At 38.9% G+C, this 24,669-nt stretch overlaps 2 protein-coding genes across 4 annotated transcripts in view; one reads left to right on the forward strand and one right to left on the reverse strand.

Moving 5' to 3' along the window:
* Positions 1 to 9,146: 9,146 nt before the first annotated feature.
* Positions 9,147 to 24,669, forward strand: part of LOC131429431 (uncharacterized) — a 34,225-nt gene continuing 18,702 nt past the window's right edge. For 2 of the 3 annotated variants that reach the window (XR_009229428.1, XM_058593544.1), the window contains exon 1: positions 9,149 to 10,102. The gene's annotated coding sequence lies outside the window, so the exon portion shown is untranslated. Of the gene's footprint in view, positions 10,103 to 24,669 lie in introns of all 3 variants that reach the window. The other variant, XM_058593543.1, reaches the window with a different exon arrangement.
* LOC131429432 (cuticle protein 8-like) lies at positions 23,108 to 24,051 on the reverse strand. The gene is made up of 2 exons (XM_058593545.1): positions 23,964 to 24,051; positions 23,108 to 23,888 (listed from the first exon to the last, which is right to left on the reverse strand). The coding sequence occupies exons 1-2, from the start codon at positions 23,973 to 23,975 to the stop codon at positions 23,205 to 23,207; spliced, it is 696 nt and encodes a 231-aa protein (XP_058449528.1). The 5' UTR covers positions 23,976 to 24,051; the 3' UTR covers positions 23,108 to 23,204.

Here is a 24,669-nt window from a genome sequence, read left to right on the forward strand (position 1 = left end):
GTTATGCTGTTAAATAAACAAGTAGGGGAAATCGTTGCTCCCAGCAACGATCGATTAGTGTCACCTGTTGTTTTTCCCTCGAATCAGCCCAACTTATTTCGGAATAGGCATTGTAACCGTACGGAGGGGTGACTGATCAGTCGTGTGAACGTTCAAGGTTTTTAACGATAATTCCTTGACCTCTGTACTTTTCAGTAGTAATAGATTGTGAATATTAACAGCTGATTTAAAAAAGTCAATTTTTCCGGTATGTAGGGTTAAAAAATCATTCATACAATTGAAAAAGAATACGATTCATTCAAATTTTGCTAATGGATAATGGAATTCGGTCGATTTCAAGCAATGAGATGTATTGGATAAATCAATTCGTCAGATTCATTCCAAATAGGATGGATTTGCAGTTGAAGTTTGACCGACTAAGAAATGCAAAAGACCTCCGTCTAAATCTAATCAACAATGTAAACCGTTTTCTAATCTATTCTTGTTGTCCTGGGTCCACTTGTTTCATACATAATTTAATAGGGCAGAAGAGCACTGGCCTGCATTCGAAGTTTAATTAGGATCTGAAGTCTAACCGAAGTCATTCAGACTATTAAATTTAGTATTGAGTAATTTTTTGGTTGTGTTAAATCTAAGTAAAATGTATAGTAGTGCTAAATGTATAGTAGATCCGAATATATATAGCCTATCAGATGTAGTAATAAGAGTTATCAAAAAAAAACAAGGAACTGTAGAAATGAGTACCAAGTTATCAGAGTTCACATACTGCGATTAGGATGAAATTTCGAACTAATTTAGGGACCAACTCGACTCTGAGCTGACTTTTGAAAGAGACGTTCTTTTGCATGCGCTTTCTTCGAATAGTTGTAACTTGTTAAATTCTAAATTGTGCACCAATTGTGATCAAAAAGAAGTTGTAGGAAATAAATAACTTGTTTCAATCCACGTAGTGGTGTAATGATGCCTTTCTCATATCAATCATACTTATATATATATATATATATATATATATATATATATATATATATATATATATATATATATATATATATATATATATATATATATATATATATATATATATATATATATATATATATATATATATATATATAATACTGTGGTATTCTTCAAAATAATTATCTTTGATTTTTGAGAAAATATCCGAAATCGGTTTGTTTTGCCTGACAAAAACTAGGAATTGGAGAAGATTTGTGGTCGATTTAGAATTTTCTTTACGTTTTTTGACCTTTTCAGTGATGGTATAAAATTTTTAACACATTTTATCCTATATTTCCCGATCCGGAGGTCGCGCCATCGATGAGGAAAGTAAGAACACATATTTTAATATTTTTGCACAATTTTACCCCATTGCTCCGAAACCAGAAGTCAGATCCAAATGAAATTCAGAAATTAAGTATGGGACTTAAAGAGCTTTCATTTGAATCTAAGTTTGTGAAAATCGGATCAACCATCTCCGAAAAAAGCTGGTGCACTTATTTTCACAATTTTTGCACATTTCACCCTATAACTCCGGAACCGGAAGTCAGATCTAAATAAAGTTTAGGAATTTGGTATGGGACCTAAAGAGCTTTCATTTGAATTTAAGTTTGTGAAAATCGTTTCAACCTTCTTCGAAAAAAGTTGGTGCACTTATTTTCACAATTTTTGCCCATTTTACCCCATAACTTCGGAACCGGAATTCGGATCCTAACAATATTCAGGAAGACCTTTGATTTGAATCTAAGTTTGTGATAATCGGCTCAGCCATCTCCGAGAAAAGTTAGTGCAAAAAAACGTTACATACACACATACGCACATACACACACATACACACACACAGACATTTTGTGTACTCGACGAACTGAGTCAATGGTATATGACATTCGACCCTCCGGGCCTCGGGTCGACAGTCGATTTTTACAGTGATTGCATAACCTTTCTATATGAGTAAGGCAAAAACCTTTTTCAATCCACCTAGTGGTGTAATGATGCCTTTCTCATATTACTTATATTTTCGAAAATATCACCAGAAGATTTAGTGAATTTTTTTTTCAATCTTGAATAAAATAAGAAACTTTCTTTGGATATAAACTAACATAACCTTTTTAGTTTGTAAACAGTTATGTCAAGTTAATAAGAATTTTACCTTTTTTTGCATCGTCGCACTAAATGATTGAACGCACTTTACTCTATAGTTCTGGAATCGGAAATCGGATCCGGATGAAATTGAACAGCAACTTGGAACCAGTATAGCCAAAGTCGGTTCGTTTAGTAAGTAACTAATATATGAACAGCCTACAAATTGAATCAGTTTGTTAAGCCAAATCTAGAGAATGACGGTGTAAAATTCAATAGCAACCTTTGGGACCACGAGATTTTTTATTTTACGAGTGACATTATTTAACACATACTCACAGACATACACACACAGGCATATACATTGCTCAACTCCATGAACTGTGTCGAATGATATAGAACACTTTTTTCACAAGTCAATTTTTCAAGTGATTGTATAAACTTCTATATGAAAAAGGCAATAAGTGCACTTTTATAGAAAAGCATCGTTATCATGATCTTGTAATAACACTAACAAATAGGTAGAAATTGAATAAAAGGACTCGAAATTACAATATTTTTCACCTGAAAATTATAAATTTAAATGTGACAACGGAGCAAAGCCGCACGTACCGTCGCGTACTAGTTTTGCATCGTCATTTTGAATGACGATTTGAATGTTTTGACACTCATTGCCCTATAATTTCGGAACCGGACGTCGGATCAGGATGAAATTGCACAGTATATTTAAAGACAATAAAAGTTTTAATTTGAATCAAATTTCGTGAAAATCGGCCTCACCATTGCTGAGAAATCGAAGTGAGTTTCCGTGGAGATTTTCTTCATTATTATCGGTGCTTTCGGAACCGAGGACTAGTAGCCCCAAAGTAGTTTTATATATTCACTAACTAACAATCTGCATAACAATCTTTTATATATTCACTAACTAACAAGATCTGCAATCTAGATTAATTTAGCAGTAAGTTTTATAAAAATGTGCACCTCGTTTAGCTATCGCTTGTGAAAAAATAGTTATGAAATTGAAAATTTTCACTAATCGCGCTGTATTACCGTAACCGGAAGTCGGATCTGGATCAACATTTTGAGGACTTTTTATAAAATTTTAAGACCTTTCATTTTCTTCTTAGTTTGTGAAAATCGGTAAGGAAATTTCCGAGAAAATCGATCGCGCATGTTTTCATAAATTTGCACATATTTCTTTGTAATTCCGGAACCGGAAATCGGATTCAAATGAAACTCAGGAACTTTGTATGGGACCTTAATACCTTTAATTTAAATCTAAGTTTGTGAAAATTGGTTCAGCCATCTCTGAGAAAATTGAGTGACATTATTTGTCACATACACACATACACACACATACACACATACATACTTACATACACACAGACAGACATTTTGTGATCTCGAAGTCAATGTTCTTCGTGCTAAAGAACGTTTGAATCTTCGAACCTATAAGAAGCAGAAACAACCAAAATGTAGTCCGAAACAAGTCTTATGGCCAGATCTTGATTCTTGTCACTACTCGAAATCAACGGTAGAATGGTATACTACCAAAAATGTCACTTTCGTCCCAAAAGACATGAATCCACCAAATTGCCCACAACTTTGACCAATTGAGGAATTTCGGGCATTGACGAAGGCACATCTTAGGAAACATGTCTCGGCAGCCGAAACCATTCAACAGTTCGAAAAAGATTGGAAAAAAGTGTCAAAACTTGTCGCCAAGAAGTCTGTACGGAATTTAATGAGGAACGTTCGCAAGAAGGTGCGCCAGCTAGTCTACAATGGCTAAGTAGCAAATATTGAGAATAATATTCTGTTGTTGTAGTCTAATATTATCAGTATATCGAATAAAATTTGAATATCTAACCCTTGTGAATTATTTATAGCGAAATCAAAGTGCGTCCATACTTTCTGGGACAGTCTTTAGATTGCTATTATATTTTACCCGGATCGGACTTCCGGTTCGGTAGTAACGGGGTAAAAAAATGAAGAAAAAGTGCATTCGATTTCCTTAGTGACCGCTCAACCGATTTTCTTCAACTTCGACTCAAATTGAAGGCCATAGATTCGTACTGAATTTCATTTGGATCCGACTTTTGGTTTCGAAGTTACGGGATAAATTGTGCAAAATGAACAACAGTGCACTCGATTTTCTCAGAAACCGCTCATCCAATTTTCACAAACTTGGATCCAAATGAAAGATCTTACAACCTATTTCCAATCGAAATACCGAATTCCGGCCGGATACGGGTTCCGGAATTACATGATGATAAGTATAAAAATTTATTTTACATGAGCGTACTTTTATACATGACACGGACAAATGAAACGAAAAATATTCGAATAACCGTATAATTCTTCAATCAGGCAGGCACGGTTGGTTAAAAATCAAATACGTTGAGTTTGGGTATACCGAAACATCGTTCCTGGTTCCGTAAGTATCGGGAAAGTGCTCGTGTGCTCCTAACCGGAAATCACTCCAATTTTCCAGAAACGGCCAGACGTATTTTCGCAAACTCAGATTTAAATGAGCAGTATTATGTTTCTATAAGTTGATGAAGAATCTTCTTCAAAAATGACTTATGGTTACGGAAATACAGGATGAATGAAAATGAAATGGCAACCTGACGTATAGAGCGATAATGCAAAACAACATAAAAATTCTTCTAAATTTGGCTCAAAACTGTTTCAATTCATAGGTTGTGTTAGTTGCTGCCCAAACGAACCGATTTCCACTATACTAATCTCCCGGTTCCGGAAGTACCGAAAATAGTGTGCAAAAACTCAAAAACATAGCTCCCTTCATATTCTCAGAAACTTAGACTCAAATAAAAAGGTCAATGGCTATTAAATAGACTGCATTTGACTTTTGTTCGAATCTCATTTTCGGTTCCGGATCAACAGGGTGAGATGTGTGAGACATTTTAAGCCGTCATTTAAAGCGAAAATGCAAAAAACGAAGAATTTCTAGTTGTTAAAATTGTTAATTATTGAAAAGAATATGCTAGTGTACGTCCAAACAAACAGGATGTTTTTTTAGGAATCCATTAAAAATATTTATAAAAACATGAGTTATATGAGAAAGGCATCATAACACCACTAGGTGGATTCAAACATGGTTTCCCATTATGTTATTTGGTTAACAATTAACGCATAATGTCTACTATATCGATTTTGATTGGTTCTTTTTGGCAAGCAATAACTGAAAGAGACGAAAGATATGAAATGAAAAGACGGATAGGTATTCTAGATTGAACCAGTTATAAATTTAGATCGGAAAAGCTAGCCTAGGCAGGCTCATATAAGCATGATTAGAAAAAGAAATGAATTCTATTTTACCTTTTACTTGAGGGGGTCGATGGTATGGTTGGAACCTTTGGTTACGGAGATATAATGATAAAAGTGATGCAATATACAAACTGTACTTCTTAAAACCCGCTCCATTTTCTCGGAAATTGCTAACCCGAATTTGACAACCTTAGGATCGTATAAATGCTACTAATTAGTAATAATGTTATGAGTGACGTAACTGACAAACCGCTTTGTTCTATTCGCTAAATTTTCTCGTAGTGTTATTGCAGATACTTTCCTTTCCATGAATATTACAAAATAACGGGTGGCAACTAAAATTTTGGAATTTCTTTCCCAAGCTGTCAAAAAAAGACAAACATACTTGGAGAAGATCTGATTTATTGAAATTAAAGATACATTGTTCATTGTTGAAAAAAAATGAACATTTGAAAACGGTCCGTAATCGGATGTTCGGCGAAGCTTCCGTTTGATATCGGAACAGGAACGTTGTACGGCCTTCATGTCAACTTTGCGAATGCATTTCTTGATTTTACCAATCAACTGTTAGCAATTCGTGGCTCTCCAGTTATTTTTGTACACCAAGGAGCTCAAATCTTCGAATAGGCGACACTGAGGTAGATTTATCGGGTTGTGGTTTTTGGGTACAAATGGGATCGAATGGGTATTCAGGAACGATTGTGTTTTTTGGCGCAATGCGATGACGCTTGCTCCGGCCAAAACACGTATTGTCCATCAGAATGATGTTTTTGAAAAAAACGGAATCAAAACTTTCTACAAACATTCGTTCTGGTACACATCTTGATTGATTGCCAACCCAGATGGCTTGGACCACGGCTTAGAAATGCCTTTCTCGGAAATGACAATGTACACCATCACTTTCTGTTCAAACTTATGTTTAAACTAATATTTTATGTTTGGATGTACAGTAGAACTATCCGTTGAATAGTATCGATCGTTTGCGGGAATCTGCGTCTTCGAAAGTGGGAAGTAACTTTCGTCGTCCAAACAAAACTTTTTCCGGAAATTTTTGTAATCAACCAGCGGCATTGGGAATTTAGCGTTGAAATCTGTTCGTCAGTATATCCCGGGGCTCGTGTCTTCTTTCGGTACTTTATTCCGAGTCTTTTCAATGTTTTGCAGATGTACTGGTGAGAACAGTTGAACTTTTTTGCGGCATCCCATTGACTCAGTGAATCCTTGTTGTTGAAGGCACGAGAAAGAGAACGAAGTCCTTTTGCGTCCATAATTTTGGCTGGTCTTCCACTACCTTCCTTAGGAGCAGTTGTTGGGCATCTTAGGATATTGTAAACTGTCGAAGCCGCAACATTTTTGCTTTTAAAATTTTGTACCGCATACTTTTTGCCGAGATTTCTGTGCAGTTCGTAGAACTGTACAATGCGCTCGTGAAATACTTCTTGTTTCGACGGCATTTTGAGCAAAACTGAGCAAGCATGAACAAAACAGAAAATACTAGCAGAAAGAGAAGAAAGAGAGCTAACACATACACACTCCTAGTTCGCTCTGAGCTCGTTTGTTGTTGAGCATACAGGCCTCGAAAAAATTCCAAAATTTTAGTTGCCACCCGTTAAACAACGTAAGCATTAAAACACACTTTGTTGATTCATCTGACTCAATCAGGGATCCATCTAAAAAAGATTTAAAAATTGATTTACTGAAGAAAACGTTATTTGAATGAGAAGAGAAAGGCATTATCACATCACAAGTTGGATTTATACGCGAATTGGCCTTTCTCTATAGAAAAGATATTGAATTGCTGGGAAAACTGACTTTTGAACGGAGTCTCGGTGTTATGTACAATTCGACTCAGCTCGACAAGATCGGAAAATGTGTGTGTGTGTATTTTTTCTTACCACTCTATTTATTAGGCTCATTTGAAAGCTACTTTTGGATCATTGATCAAGTTCGAAGCTGATATAGTTGACACTTCTGATGATATTATGGTACTTTTTTCTAACTGATCATTTTTCTCTGAGATGACTAAATCGATTGAATCAAGCTTAGACTCGCTTGAAAGCTACTATTAGGCCATTAATCAAGTTCGAAGTTCAAACAGCTCTCACTTCCGAAGATAAAAAGGTACAAGTGACGTAAACAACTAAACGTACTTTTTCGTCTTGCCGTTCAATTTTCTCGGAGATGGTTGAACCGAATTCATAAATTGGACTTTTTTATCGGCTCAATTTTTTCGGGGATTACTCAACGGATTTCAACAAATTTAGACTTATTTGAAAGCTACTACGAGGTCATTGATGTTTGAAAGAGTTATTGTGAACATTGCCCGTGCGGCAGATGAAACCTTATAAGTGATCTCATCATGCTAATGTCAAACAGTTTTTGTTCCGAGGATATACGAGGTCTGTTCAAAAAGTTCCCGGAATTTTTTAATCGCGCGCGTCTGGAGAGTCCGGTGGTCAGATTTTTTTTTTATTGTGTTGGTACATATGTCCCTAATGTATGGTGAAATTTTCAGCTGTAGTCATTGTTTACATTCTGTCTTGTAGCGGCTGGTGTGGACGTGTTTTTTTGAGCTCGGCGATTTTTGTTAGTTTAAACAATGGATGAATTGAAGAGTCAAAGTATTTGTATTAAATTTTGCGTGAAAAATGAAATAAAGTGTAACCAAGTGTACGAAATGTTACAGAGAGCCTACGGTGAGTCTGCTATGAAAAAAACAAGTGTTTACGAGTGGTATAAGCGTTTCCAAGATGGCCGCGAAGACGTTGAAGACGATGAACGCTCCGGTCGACCCAGCACGTCAATAATCGATGAAAATGTGGGGAAAGTGAAAAAAATGATTATGGATGATCGCCGAATCACTATTAGAGAAGTTGCTGATGAAGTTGGCATATCAGTTGGCTCATGCCATCATATTTTTTCAAATGTTTTGGGCATGAAACGAGTGGCAGCAAAATTCGTTCCAAAACTGCTGAATTTTGATCAAAAAAACAAACGCATTACCATCGCTCATGCGACTTTAATCATGCCCCAACCTCCTTATTCACCAGATATCGCTCCGTGTGATTTTTTCCTGTTCCCAAAGTTGAAGAGACCCATGAAAGGACAGCGTTTTTCATCGATTGAAGAGATAAAGGCAGAATCGCTGAGAGTGCTACAGAGCATTACAAAAAGTGACTATCAGGGGCGTTTCGAAGACTGGAAAAAACGCTGGCATAAGTGTATTATATCTAGGGGGGACCATATAGATGTAGACGAATAAATAAATATTTTTTTAGGAAAATGAGAATTCCGGGTACTTTTTGAACAGACCTCGTATTCGTATAAATGCTTTAGTAAATCTATTTGTATGGCAAGAGAAAGATGGTGGATTAAGAAGGTTTTCATTGATGAACCGGTAACAGTGTCCGAGTGCTCATTTTATAGCCTAGCGAGAGATCATCACAACAAAAGGCTAGAATATGTCACTAAAATCAATGAAAAAGTTCGATTCACATCCTATGAGACCACACGATGAACTGAGATAACAGATACACTCTAACCAAATGTTTCAATAGATGGGATGAATGTTTACAGCTGCGATGATTCGACTGATTAAATATTCGGTAATTGATGATAGGCCCTTTCGAAACGTTTTACTTATACTTGTCAACAAGGTAAGGCTAAGTTTTTTTATTTAGTATTTATGAAGCAAAATAGCATATCTGCGCAAGTCTGGATAACATCGCTGAGGAAATTCAAATTAAAAAAATCAATTGTATCCTTACTCCAGCCGTGAATGGACGTTGTTTTGCGATGTTTAGTTCAAGTAAGTTTTTACCGGTTCGTTAGTTAGGAGGCATCATCGTTTGAAATTCAGATTTGTTAAAAATACTATAAAACACTGTTTACAATGACAACTCGACGGGATTCGCGATAATAAACCGATTTATAATTGGTGAACTAAATATAAACCGAAGTGATATTGTTATCCTTTGCGGTTACCGGGGTAACCGATCAACATAACATGACTGCAGGTCATCGGAACACATTCTACTGTGTTTTTCTTCTGTTTTCCCATTCATACGCTCGCTGAGCCAAGTTTTGTGGGTTGTTGATGTTTCATATAGTCCCGGCTTGTGGAATAGAACACACCGCTGTGATTAGTTATTCGAAATCGTCGATAGTGCTTGTTCATCTTCTGACAAAAGTTGCGCAAAAGTACACAGTAATGTATGACTTGCAAGGCAGGTGAAGAGATTGTGTAAAATCTGCTGTAATTGGTAACAAAATGGTTGAAAATATTAATGGAGTAATCGAATTAATCGAATAATAATGTACTAGTTATTTAATTAGTCAATGATGCTCTTCAACATTTAAACTAAAGTTAACTAACATCAAATTATAACAGCTGCATTTGTTCATCTTAAGTGTTCGTTTGGTTGTCACAAATGTGAATAAGTTGTTGATATTTTTTCGCCTTTTCCAATAAGAATTGTGTAAATGTAACTATCTACGATGTATGAAAATCAGAACATGAAGTAATAACGAGGTCAAAAAACGTTACTCCATTCAGGACACGCGTCAATTTGAAAACGAACATAAAAACTGATGGCGAATACAGTGTGATATAGTGAAAATTGAGTGAGGACGACATAAGCGCTGAACGCAGTACAAGGGAAAATGTAAATATTGAATCGAGTATGCGATATAGTGAACAACTCTCAAGTCGACCAGCTTTCGCATCATTTAGGTAAATTATATTGTCAATTGATTTAATGATTCTGAATACATAGTAGCGCTTGATGACGCTGCAAACATCGGTTTGAAGGTTAAAAGGCATGTCTTCCAACGCATTGCGACCTTTTCAAATATTTGTTTATGTATCACAGCTCGAAGCTATCGAAGTATCGATCCAAACAAGCACAAGTCGTACAGTGTGTCTGTGGCACAGCGAAGTTTGTATGGGCGTGTGTGTGTTTACAATTCATCTTTCACTGATTGTCAATAATTCATTCTTAGTTCTTAGTTTCGTTTCGAACGAATTTACCAAAATGCTAATGAATAGGTACATGCAATATTTTGATTTGTAGCATATTTTGAATAAATCATTGAATTTGTTTTAATTCCCCTTAAGCTCCGATACCTAATCATTCAAATATTGTCGTAGCTCACAATCAAAAATTGGTCGAAAAAGAATGTTTCCCTTGTAGTAAATGGGAGTTGTCGGGTTTTTCGTTTTACACAGTCTTCTTGGTTACTTTCTTCGTCGCAAAATGCCAGTTTGCCTTGAATTGCATCTCGGCGCCAGCTGCATTTCTCATTTTCTTGAGATTATGCTTGATGATGACCAAAAATATTTCTATTGGCCGAAGCTCTGACGTGTAATGGCAAGATGCCAATTCCTCCAAAAACAGAACGAAACTATTGTGCTACATAAGAAAAGGTGATGTAAGTTTTTCCGGGCACTGCTGTTTATATCAATTTTCTGGTTGATGGTCCAGGTCGTGTAGTAAATGTCGTTCTTTAAATCACATGAATTGATGGCTTGGAACACGAGGTACTTCTTAGCGAATCACTTCTTATTATAATATTTCTTTTCGGAAATCTGTTTTTAACATTCCGGAGAAAAGCTTGAAACAGCTTGTCACTTTTTTCCTCGTTGTTTCTAAAGACTTTTCCGGTTTTACGGAGTTTGGCATTCATAATCGCTTGGTAAAATTTATCGACCTTCTTCTTCAGGAACTTTTTGAAGTATCCAAGCGGAAATTGTCGAGGAAAAGTTCCAGGCCGTAGGCGTGCTTGGCGTCCACTTTATTGTACGTCCAGTCATCCATTACACTGCACGGTTAGACGCCTTCCATACATTGTCTGCTTGATGAACTAGACGGAAGAATAGACCTTCTTGGTTTGGTCCCGTATCGACCTTAAGTGGTTCGGATTGCGCTTGAAGTAATTTGTTCACATCTCTTGCGTTCACGGGATTTTCTTTCTTCCGCTGCTAGCTAGCTAGCACAGTGACCGTGGAAAACGCATATATTGTTAGATTTGACTCTATCACCAAAAGATCCAAACGATATCTTCGAAACTGTATGCCGATTAACATAATAATTGATATTCAGTTTGTTTCCACATCTCATCCAAGTCAGTCGATCAAACAAAACCGCTTACGTTCGGGACAGAAGAAACCAAGTACAGTATTGTGTAGTGAACGATAGAACGACCTCGAAATGAGTGAACCAAACGAACAAAAGCTACCGCCGACACGAAAGAATACAATTGTTGTTGACTTCAGGCAGTGCAAAATTCGACCTTCGATACGAGAACTTGAAGGTTTGCTTAAGGAGCAAATGCATCTTGACATTAAAAGGGTGCATTTACTTCAATGCAATAAGACGAATAATGTTGTTTACATCCAGTTTTATAAAGAGTTGGGTGCAATTCAATTCGCAAGACAATAATAATGTGCACTATGTGGAGCACGAGAATATAGTATATATGGAAGATAGTGCTATAGAAGTGCGTGTGCATGATCTTCCCTCAAGCGTCACCGATTCATATATTCGCAAAACTATGTCCCAATACCGAGAGATTCTCTCTATCGAAAATGAAAAGTGGAAGAATTTTTTCCCCGGTATTCTAAATGGCGTACGTTTATTGCGCATATACTTGAAGAGGCCTATACCTTCTTATGTGACATTCGGTCAAGATACAAGAATTCCGTGCAAATCACTTGTTACCTATGACAACCAGATGGCCACATGTTAATATTGCCAAAAAGCTGTTCACTACGGTAAGCCATGAAATAAACTGGACAGGGAGACAACTACACCAAAGGACAACGGTGCTTCCTTCACACCAACCCCAAGCAACCCCAGTACACCTGTAACAGTCACCAACAACAGTGAAGCATCCCCTTCAACGAAACCATCCAACGTATCCCATATAGAACAAAGTACATTAGCTGCAGTTAACAACTTACCATCCAACCAACCAGCAACTGCAAACAATGTATAACAAGGCTCATCTACATTCGTAACCGAATGTTCGAAGTGAGCACACGCGTTTTTTTAACAATCGACATCGGTAAGACGAAGGTGCCTATCACAGCAGAGGCTGTAGTATAGGCATTAAATAAAAGTGATAAAAAGTAGCATCCCCGCAAGTGAGTTCTGTCTGTGCACCGGTTTTGTATCGGTATCGACAGTAGACGCTATTGTGCTATCCTCGGGCAGCAGTTATTTCTATTGTTTGCTACCCGCATCGCAGCAGCCAAATCCTGTGTCAAGGTCGCGCTGAAGCACAACGAAGGAGTGAAGGAGCAACTCACCTAACAGCTTACCGTGACATACTGTTAAGTATTTTCTCAAACTTTTTCTTTCAACTTTTACTATTCATATATTTTCTTTTCATTTTATTTCTTTCTTTCTCATTTCAAGTGCGGGAGACTTCTTTACTCCCGCACTTTAAATATGAATATTGATGACAGTGAGGGTGTCTCGGAGGAGGGCGAAGCTGAACGAATGAACGAAGAACATTTAGAGGCTGAGTTTGCTTCCGAGATGCCATCTACCCCTCCGATACCATCTCCCTCTCCAATGCCATCTCCCTCTCCGATGCCTCCATCTCCCTCTAAGATATTGCCTGCTCGCCAAAAAGTTTACCAAGACGATGGCTCGGGGGGTCCGTGGGTGGTATACTTCCGGCCCAAATTAAAGTCTCTCAGAGTTTTAAATATTGCTCGGGACCTGGAAAAACATTTCTCGGCAATAAAAACAATAGATAAGGTTTCGCCAAACAAGTTACGCGTTGTTGTGTCCGACCTGAAGCAAGCAAACGAGATTGCTATCAGCGAGTTGTTCACGAAGGAGTACCGCGTGTACGTCCCGTCTCATGTGGTGGAGATCGACGGTGTGGTCCGTGACGAAAGTCTGACAATCGAAGATCTGATGAAGGACGGGGTAGGCCGTTTCAAAAACCCCGACCTTCAACCAGTGAAAATTTTGGAGTGCAAGCAATTGCACTCCAAATCGATAGATGGTAAATTTTACCAATCGGACTCATTTCGCGTGACTTTTGCCGGATCTGCACTTCCAAATTATTTGGTAGTGAGTGGAGTTCGTCTACCTGTTCGGCTGTATGTACCGCGGGTAATGCATTGTACAAGCTGCAAACAGCTAGGTCATACGGCAACCTATTGTTGCAACAAACTGCGATGCGGCAAATGCGGAGAGGCCCATGAGGACGATCTCTGCAGAAGAGCAGTGGAAAAGTGTTGCTACTGCGGGGAGAATCCTCATGATCTTTCGGTGTGCCCTACGTACATACAGCGTGCGGAGAAATTGAAGCGATCCGTGAAAGAACGTTCCAAACGTTCTTATGCGGAAATCTTAAAAAGAACCACTCCATCGACCCCTGAGAACCCGTTTGCAATCTTGCCAGTTGAAGAGGATACCTCTGACGACCCAGGCGAAGGACCTTCCTACACACAGGTTGAAGGAAGCAGGAAAAGACAAAATCTGGCTTCTCCCAAGCTTCCTCGTAAAGGCCTCAGACTGTCCTCTTCGTCACAAAAGAACCAAACGGAAACAAAAAGTGCTGACTCAAAACCGAAGCAAACACCTCCTGGGTTCAAAAAACTTAGGGATGATAAGGAGTACCCAGCACTTCCTGGGGCATCAAAAAACCCGAATGACCCCAAAGCACAACCAGGAAATCCAACAAACGCTGGATTATTGAAATTTTCTGATATCGTGGACTGGATATTAACAGCCTTCAATATTACTGATCCTCTGAAAAGCTTCCTAACTGCTCTACTGCCAACAGTAAGGACATTTTTAAAACAGTTGACTGAACAATGGCCCCTCCTTGCAGCGATCGTATCTTTTGATGGATAATTTACCACTGAGAATCGAAGATATGATCATTGTGCTTCAGTGGAATTGCAGAAGTATCATCCCAAAACTTGATTCTTTCAAACACTTAATACATACTCATAATTGCGATGTATTCTCCTTGAGTGAAACTTGGCTTACTTCTAACATCAACCTCGACTTCCATAATTTTAACATAATCCGCCTGGACCGAGAAGACTCTTATGGAGGGGTACTTTTAGGGATTAAAAAGTGCTATTCATTTTATCGTATTAACCTCCCCTCGACACCGGGAATTGAAGTTGTTGCTTGCCAAATTAATATTAAAGGCAAAGATCTATGTATAGCTTCTATCTACATTCCTCCCAGAGTCTCGATAGGGCATCGTCGGCTTGCAGACATCATAGAACTTCTTCCTTCACCGCGGCTGGTTTTAGGGGACTTTAACTCGCATGGTACAGGATGGGGCTGCTTATATGATGATAATCGTTCTTCGTTAATCCAAGATCTGTGTGACAACTTCAATTTGACAATTCTAAACACGGGAGAAATGACACGGAACCCTAGACCGCCAGCACAACCAAGTGCGCTGGATTTATCCCTTTGCTCGACTTCGCTACAGTTAGATTGCAAGTGGAAGGTAATCTGTGATCCTCACGGTAGCGATCACTTGCCGATCATAGTTTCTATCACCAACCGTGGAAGACCATCGGAAACAATCAATGTTTCGTACGATTTCACACGAAACATTGATTGGAAACGTTACGCGAGCTCGATGTCTGAGAAACTAGAAACATCACAGGAGCTTCCTCCGGAGGAAGAGTATACATTTTTGGCTGGCTTGATTCTTGACACCGCAATTCAAGCTCAGACGAAACCTAGCGCGCAAACTAGTATGCGTTCTCCCAACCCATGGTGGGACAAAGAGTGCTCAGAGCTGAAAACGAAAAAAGCTTCAGCCTTCATCTCGTTTAGAAGGAACGGAACTCCAGATAATTATCGGAAATACGCGGCGTTAGAATTTCAAATGAAAAGTCTGATTAAAGCTAAGAAACGCGGTTACTGGCGAAGGTTTGTTGACGGATTAACGAGAGAAACAGCAATGAGCACTCTTTGGAATACGGCCCGTCGCATGCGCAATCGAAATCACGCGAACGAAAGCGAGGAATATTCTAACCGCTGGATATTTGATTTCGCTAAGAAAGTATGTCCTGATTCTGTTCCGGAACAGAAGATATCCCGCGTCGCGACATTGAATACAAACGAAACACCGTTTTCGATGGTAGAGTTCTCACTTGCGCTCTTGTCGTGTAACAATAGAGCCCCGGGGTTAGACAGAATTAAATTCAACTTGTTGAAAAATCTGCCCGACTCTGCCAAAAGGCGCTTGTTGAATTTATTCAACAAGTTCCTCGAGGGTAATATTGTCCCACACGAATGGAGAGAAGTGAGAGTTATTACTATTCAAAAACCTGGAAAACCAGCCTCCGATCACAATTCGTATCGGCCGATTGCTATGCTTTCCTGTATTCGGAAATTGTTGGAGAAAATGATTCTCTTCCGTCTAGACAATTGGGTCGAAACAAATGGATTGCTTTCAGGCACACAATTTGGGTTCCGCAGGGGCAAAGGAACGAACGATTGTCTAGCGTTGCTCTCAACAGAAATTCAAATGGCATTTGCTCGTAAAGAACAAATGGCATCAGTTTTCCTCGACATCAAGGGGGCATTCGATTCAGTTTCCATTAACGTTCTATCTGAGAAGTTGCATCAGCATGGTCTTTCACCAGTTTTGAACAACTTTTTATATAATCTATTGTCCGAGAAACACATGCATTTTGAGCATGGTGATTTGACGACAAAGCGATTCAGTTACATGGGTCTTCCTCAGGGCTCATGTTTAAGCCCCCTTTTATACAACTTTTACGTAAATAACATTGATGAATGTATCAACACATCTTGCACGCTAAGACAACTTGCCGACGACAGTGTTGTGTCTATTATAGGACCCAAAGCTGCCGATCTCCAAGGACCATTGCAAGATACCCTCGACAACTTGTCGACATGGGCTTTTCAAATGGGTATCGAGTTCTCTACGGAGAAAACTGAGCTGGTTGTATTTTCAAGGAAGCGAGAACCTGCGCAACTACAGCTTCAACTAGGGGGTGAAACCATAGCTCAGGTTTTCACATTTAAATATCTCGGGGTCTGGTTCGATTCCAAAGGTACCTGGGGATGTCACATTAGGTATTTGAAACGAAAATGCCTACAGAGAATCAATTTCCTTCGTACAATAACCGGAACTTGGTGGGGCTCTCACCCAGGAGACCTGATCAGGTTGTACAAAACGACGATATTGTCAGTAATGGAATATGGATGTTTCTGTTTCCGCTCCGCTACGAATATTCATTTCATTAAACTGGAAAGAATTCAGTATCGTTGTTTACGTATTGCCTTGGGTTGCATGCAATCAACCCATACGATGAGTCTTGAAGTGCTGGCGGGCGTCTTACCGTTGAAAAACAGGTTCTGGGATCTCTCATATCGACTGCTAATCCGATGCGACATTTTGAATCCGATGGTGATAGAAAACTTTGAAAAGCTCGTCGAGCTTAATTCACAAACCCGTTTTATGTCCTTGTATTTTGACTACATGGCTCAGAATATAAATCCTTCTTCGTTTGTTCCCAATCGTGTTCATTTTGTGGATACTTCTAATTCTACTGTGCTTTTCGACACATCCATGAAAGAAGAAATTTGTGGAATCCCGGATCCTGTACGCCCTCAAGAGATCCCAAAAATTTTTAATAATAAATTTAAAGAAGTCGACTGTAATAAAATGTTTTACACTGACGGATCATATCTAGACGGGTCCACTGGCTTCGGTATATTCAATGTAAATTTCACCGCTTCCTATAAACTCAGTGATCCAGCTTCAGTTTACGTCGCAGAACTAGCTGCAATTCAGTATACCCTTGAGATCATTGACACTCTGCCCACAGATCACTACTTCATTGTATCGGACAGTCTCAGTTCCATTGAGGCTCTCCGTTCAGTGAAGCCTGGAAAGCACTCACCGTATTTCCTGGGGAAAATACGGGAACAATTGAGTGCTTTATCTGCAAAATCATACCAGATTACCTTGGTTTGGGTCCCCTCACATTGTTCCATACGGGGCAATGAGAGGGCGGACTCGTTAGCCAAGGTGGGCGCACTAGAAGGTGATATCTATGAAAGACCAATCTGCTTCAATGAATTTTTCAGTTGCTGTCGTCAGAAAACTCTAGCTAGCTGGCAGAATACATGGAATAGTGGAACTCTGGGACGATGGTTACACTCAATAATCCCACAGGTATCGACGAAAGCTTGGTTCCGGGGGTTAGACGTGAGCCGAGACTTTATTCGTGTAATGTCAAGGCTCATGTCTAATCATTATATGTTCAGCGCGCATCTCCGTCGTGTGGGGCTCGCTGAGAGTGGTGTCTGCGTTTGCGGTGAGGGTTATCATGACATCGAACATGTTGTTTGGACATGTGTCGAGTATTGTGATGCCAGGTCCCAACTCATAGGTTCCCTTCGGGCCCGAGGTATACCACCCTTCGTACCAGTCCGCGACGTCTTGGCAACTCGAAATCTTCCTTATATGACTCTCATCTATAACTTCTTGAAAACTATCAATGCTCAAATTTAGTGCTCTCCCTATCTCTTTCTCGTCTACAGCTCTACCGCACTCTTCTTTACGTTGCTGGAAGTATGGCCTGTGTAAACGATGCTTCGGAGCATGCACCTGCCTTGAACTGACTGAGTTGCTGGAAGCTACCCAAAAACGTCACATCAACGTCAGAACACACCAACGAAGCATCCCAATCCAGAATAATCTCTTCATTGCTACAAGCTGAAAAACATGAAGATTCATCGAACGCAAAATGTGTCTAAAAGATGTATGCCACAAACCAATGATGTATTCAAATTTCAATTCAATACTGTGTAGGTCCCACCCTCCCTATGTTCCCTTACTAACTGGGGAGTATGCCGCCCCGTAATACGGCATCCCTTTCTCTCTCCCTAACAACAAGACAATCGGCCACGTTAAGCTAAAGCAAATGAGCCTAATAAAAATTTTATTTGAAAAAAAAAAAAAAAGGCTCATCTACAGTAACTAGCAACGAAACCAACAACAATACCATCGATGCGGCAATGGATGACGAGACGAACCACGAACGAAGTGCCCCTCAATCCTCGCAAGAGGAAAATGGAAGCTCCTCTCCCCCTAGAAAAAGAGTGACAACGAGATCCAACTCAAAAAAAAAAAATTATTTAAAAAATCGGCTCAATCGGCCACGTAAAGCTTGTACGCAAATAGGCCTGAATAAAAAATATCTTTTAAATAAACAATTTGTGGATCGTATTGGGGATGTTCAAGTTTCCCTGATAAATGAATTTCTTTCTCGAACAAACAGTGGCCCCAACCTTTTTATATCGCGGACCACAGGACAAAATATATAAAACCGATGGTTTGCCGAAACGCGTACAGGCAGCATACAATTTTCCATCTGAAAAAAAAAACTTTAAATTCACGCTACAGACTCATAACGATTATTGACGGTAATAGAAAAGTTAAACGTATGAGGAAATTATGTTCAAATTGAAATGACATATCAGTGGGCATCATTGGAATGCGGGAAATGAAAACTTTTTCTTCTTCTAATTTGTCATTCAAAATTGTTGCCTCGACAACATTTACGATTAACTGTTGAACTTTAAACTTTATTCTGTACTTGTTTCTTTATTTTCTGCATTTTACCTTATGATCAAAAAAGAACCGGAATTTTCATTTTAAAATTCCCGCGCTTGTCCAATCGGTAAACTGTTATCCTCTCAACGTTGGCAACACTTTTATACACATTCTGTCAAATTTTGACGCATATCGTACGATTAGTTTTTGTTTGGCGTCTATACAAAGAAGTTGAAAAATTTTCGTGTGGTGATTTTTATAATGGATGAAAATTTGCGTGCATCACATTTTGTGTTGCAAATGGATTTAAGTGTTCCAAAACGTTGAAAATGTTAGAAAAGGCCTTTGGTGAATCGTGTCTAGGAAAAACACAGGCATACGAGTGGTATAAGCGCTTCAAAGGTGGTCGTACAAGCTTGGATCATGATGAGATCCCTGGCCGCCCAACAACATCTGTTACTGAAGAAAACATTGAATCGGCGAAGCAATTCGTGTTGCAAAATCGTTCTGTACCGATTAGAGAGATTGCTGTGTTGTTGGGCATCTCTTATCAATCAGCCGAACATATTTTAACTGATGTTTTGGGTTTCAAACGCGTCGCTTTTCGGCTGGTGCTAAAAAAGCTGAGTTTCATTCAAAAACATCGTCGTGTTGATGTGACCAAAGAGATGATTTCCAACGCAGATAGTGACCCCACATTCATCGAATGCATCATAACTGGTGATGAGGTGTGGATCTATGAATATGACGTCGAAACCGCACAACAATCGACCGAATGGCGCTTCGAAGGCGAGCCAACGTTGAGAGAATAAAAGTTTACCGATTGGACAAGCGCGGGAATTTTAAAATGAAAATTCCGGTTCATTTTTGATCATAAGGTATTTTGTACTTTGTGTGCTTGTTTCGGTAATTTGTGTATTTGTTCCTGTAATTTCTTTACTTATATATGTACTATCTGCACATTCTGTATCTTTTTCTGCACTCTCTGCCAGTGTTGGTGAATGCCGATAATTCGACAGAAGCTGCTCGGTATTTCTACATACTGTATACAAGAACTCGTGTCTCTAAATGTATGAGCCGTGAGAGAATTTTTTCTACATTTCTTCGCTCCACTTTTTGCAATTTGGAATTGTAATAAAAAAATGGAGGATTCCGACAATACTCTGAGTATTTCACGGCCCTTAAAAAAATTAAAGTCTGATAATGATCGGTGCTGTGTGGAATTTACCAAGAGAAAATCGCAAGTTGACAATTATCGCAGAAAATCGAATCGATGATTCGACTTGATGATTCTTATACTAGGTTGCAATATTTCAAAACCTTTGTGTGGAGCATTCACGTACACTTTCATAGACACAACTTATACAAAGGTTATATGCACATAGTTAGATTAGGCGAAAATAGTAAATTGATTCTATCGCAATTATCAACTGCCCATATAGAATCGGATCGCGAAACGAGAATAAGCGACCGTTTGTTGCTTCAGAAAGAATTCCTACAGCAGCGGGCTAACTCGTGATGCTCAGAAATGTCATCGAGAGAAATTCGCTCTCGTACTGGTGTCCATTCTATGTTAAATGAACCATGACGGTTTTTTGTTGCAGTGATGATATCCTTCTCTCTTTGATGGCACTGATTGAATCGTGTGAAGAGTTGCTAGAGAACGTTCTTTGATACGATAAAAGCCATCCTTGCTCCTTCCTGTACTTGTTTCTCTCATTTCTGTACTTGGTTTTGTACTTTCTGTACTTGTTCTAGTACCTTCTTTGTGTTTTCGTGAACATACCCTTTTTACTTGTTCCTTTTTGATTTGTACCTCTAGCTGTCCCGCTGAACTTCTCACAGCTCAAAATTTATCTTTGGATGGAAATTATTTCGAATACTCTAAAGTCAGAATAATCGAACGACCCTCATGGTTGCTTGCGATCAGTGAAGTAGAATAGTATTTTTCTTGCACAGTTAGAAGTATTATCCTTCATGTTCCGTAAAAATGAATCATCTGACAATTGTTCGTCCCGACTCTCAACTTTTTTTCCCCCAAAACAGGTACACACGTACACTTTGCACTTTGAAGCAGTTTTTTCCTGCTCTCAAATGATTCAAGCAAAAAAAAATCTAAAACAGTTTGACAGTTTCTGAGAGTGAATCGTTCGAATAGGTAAAACATGTCGATGAGTTCCCAAATCTCGGTTCCATCGATGTAGTTTAATAACAGGAGGCAAACGTGAAGGTTCGAAGATATTGGACGAAACTGTTCATAGCCATTCAAAAAAAAAAAACAAACTCGCATGGATGCGTGGTGCGACCCGAGAAAATTTTCAGAGAGAAACTACACGATTGGAGTCCGATATAGAGCGACACCAGGTTGCTAAAACAAACTCATCAAAAGTTGTTTTGGCGACTCTGGGTCAGCTCTCGGGCTGCTCTGATCAATAAACGAAAACGGTATTAATTGAACATTAGGGTGGGACAAAATATTGATTTCAGCTCCACCAAACTTTTCCTGTTTCTTTTGAGTCCCATAAGCACCATGCAAAATTTTAGCTAGATCGGAGAAACTATATTTTCGCGCCCGAGGTTTAAAGTTTGTATGGGATTTAGTATGGAGAAATACACTTTTTACAAAAAAAATCGGCTGAAGATCAACCTATGAACTCTAAAAATCAGTGCATGTGTTATTTTCGTAGGAAATTCAACAAGGAAGAACACTTTAGAAGATCGCAAAACAATCAGACGTTTGTAGAAAAAGTTATTAAAGGAAAACCGGCACAAGGTCCGAACAGTGGTTCATTCCTTAATACATCTAGCACCACTGCTGCTTGTAGTAGTAATATGATTTTGCTTTCTTTTATTATGCTATAACGGTTGATTTGTCATCGAGAGAAATTCGCTCTCGTACTGGTGTCCATTCTATGTTAAATGAACCATGACGGTTTTTCGTTGCAGCGATGATATCCTTCTCTCTTTGATGGCACTGATTGAATCGTGTGAAGAGTTGCTAGAGAGCATACACTGATTTTTAGAGTTCATAGGTTGATCTCCAGCCGATTTTTTGTAAAAAGTAATTCCATACAAACTTTAAACCTCGGGCGCGAAAATATAGTTTCTCCGATTGAGCTAAAATTTTGCATGGTGCTTATGGGACCCAAAAGGAACAGGAACAGTTTGGTGGAGCTGAAATCAATATTTTCTCCCACCCTATTGAACATGTGATTCGAATCAAAGAAACACGTCAATCGAGTAGGCTTAATAAAATTTGAATATACAAATCAGCTCGTTTGGTGCCAATCGATTATTTTAATGTCGTTTTCGCTTGATGCCAAACCTAACCCATTGAAGATAGTTTCGAACATTGTTTCAAAATTGTTGAACTGAAAATCTAGTAAGTTTCGAGCTTGGTTTTTATATCAGGTTTGCTCAAACCCCCGTTGCTAAGTGCGAACCCTACACAGTTTCGTGAATAGTGTTTGTTTGATGAAACTACCCTGGGTCAGATTCAGTTTTCTAAAGCGAAAACGACATAATAATATAGTATTCATATTTTGCTCTCCAGCGGCAAGCATTACACAACAAACCGCGCCAAACATTCATCGAAGATCTAGCAAAACAGTTTTCTAGATATACAAAACAGTTTTCTAGATATTCTTCACTTTCCCAAAGGATCTTTCTTATGTAATATAGCATAAAACCTTCGCATAAACGTCACCTTTCGAACAAAAAAAAATCATTTGTAGATCGGTCCACGGATACCAGAGAACATTAGCTACACACACTTTTTCCACTACTATTTTATATATAAGATATAGAACACTCTTGCGATTTACGAGGGACATCACAGTAACACTGCGATTGCAAGAATGATTATTAACCTATACTACAAATCTTTTTATGCACATTTGACAACTTTTCCAATCACTGAATCAAACAACCCCAGATATACACAACTTTTCTCCGTATGCACTGTGCGAAACAATAAGCTGTAAATACGGATTAAAATAAAATTTTCATTCATTATGTAGAGAATATATTGTTTTATCAAAAATCCTTAGTGAAATGAATGTATGTGAAATTTACTTTAAAGATGATTAGAAAAAAGTTTTTGGAACTGTTCGGATACAACGCTTTTATATAGATTCAAGGATAGACAGTGTTTGTACTTTGAAATTGTTTATTTAAAACTAGTCTACATGCTATGAACAGGTCGTTTAACAGTTTTGGATTGGCTAATGTTTGCTGTCATTTGCAATCTAGTAGTGGCTATAATGGCTTGGGGCGGCGTGGTAACCATGGTTCTGGTAAGTGATTGGAGCGACATGCGCGATGCTAGCATGCGACACCGGGGCAACATGATGCGCACTGTGGACAATCGGAGCAGCATGATGAGCCACATGGGCTACGGGAGCAACGTGGGAAACGTGCGCAATTGGAGCAGCATGATGTGAGATGGTGGCGTGAGCAAGTGGGGCAGCATGGACGGCATGGATCGGCTGAGCGATGACTTTGTGCACTGGCTGGGCAATCTTGACGTTAGCTGGTTCACGGCGGACAACGGCATTGAATCCGGAATGGTGGTCCGCATGGTAGTCAACAATGCGATGATGGCCATCGGAATCCAGTAGACTGTACTGTCCGTGAACTTCGTCTCCTTGGCGTGTTTCGTGTTGACTCTTGATATCTCCAGTGTGACCGTCATGAACGGAGTAGGAGAATTCGTAGTTAGCTGGTGCATGGTGTTCCACTTCCTTCACGAGAGCGTGATGGACTGGAGCGGCATGGATGGCAGCCACGTGATGAACCGGAGCAGCATGAACTGCAGCAACGTGATGAACGGGAGCAGCATGATGATGGATGCTCTGATGGGAAGACGCATATCCATGCTCTGGAATCAATCCTGCGCTGACCATTGCCATCAAACTGGCTACCAGCACAAACTGAGAAAATAGGAATTAGATTTACAATATTAAACAATTTCTTATCAATTTTTGCAGAATCAAAATTTGTCTTACTTTGAAAGCCATTGTATTGCTATTTTTCGGGCTGTCTCCTGAGTTAAGAATACTCTACTGGATTCGCATCATCCGTTTTTATACTAAATTAACAAACCGAAAATATTCGAATTTCTTGGCGACCTTGAAGGGCGTGTTCGACTTTCTCAATTGGGTTTATTGTAACGGGATCGATGTCCTCGCCGGAACCCCGTTGCAGTGATGTGTTCTTGTTCATTCACAACAAGCTTGCTCTTTCTGCATTCAACCTTAAACTAGTTTCACGAAAATGTAGCAAACATTGACTGATTTTGAGACTGGTTTGCTTGGAAACTTACATGGTTGAGTTATTCCCAGGGATTTGTGGATTGGTTTCTTGTTCAAGTGCGAATCATTCGATCTCGTTAGGTCTTCTAGTGCAATTGGACATTTCCCTTTTACGGATGGCGTGGAATTGAGAAGGCACACGGAACCACCCGCGATCCCATTTCAACCAGAATATTAGTTGATTTTCTGAATTTGATTGGTTAAAATTTGGTACAACTAATCGATTGTTGTTTTAACTAAACTGTCATTTTTGTTTTTCGATTAGTAGAAACGATGGTTGAAACAACTAATTTAATTGGTTGAAAAAAATGCTGTCAATTAGTGAGGACACATACCTTTCAATTTCAACAAATATTTTAGTTGAAATAACTGGCGTTGTTATTGAAACAAAATTCTGTTA

Source organism: Malaya genurostris, chromosome 2, assembly GCF_030247185.1.
Source record: "Malaya genurostris strain Urasoe2022 chromosome 2, Malgen_1.1, whole genome shotgun sequence".
Taxonomy (NCBI): domain Eukaryota; kingdom Metazoa; phylum Arthropoda; class Insecta; order Diptera; family Culicidae; genus Malaya; species Malaya genurostris.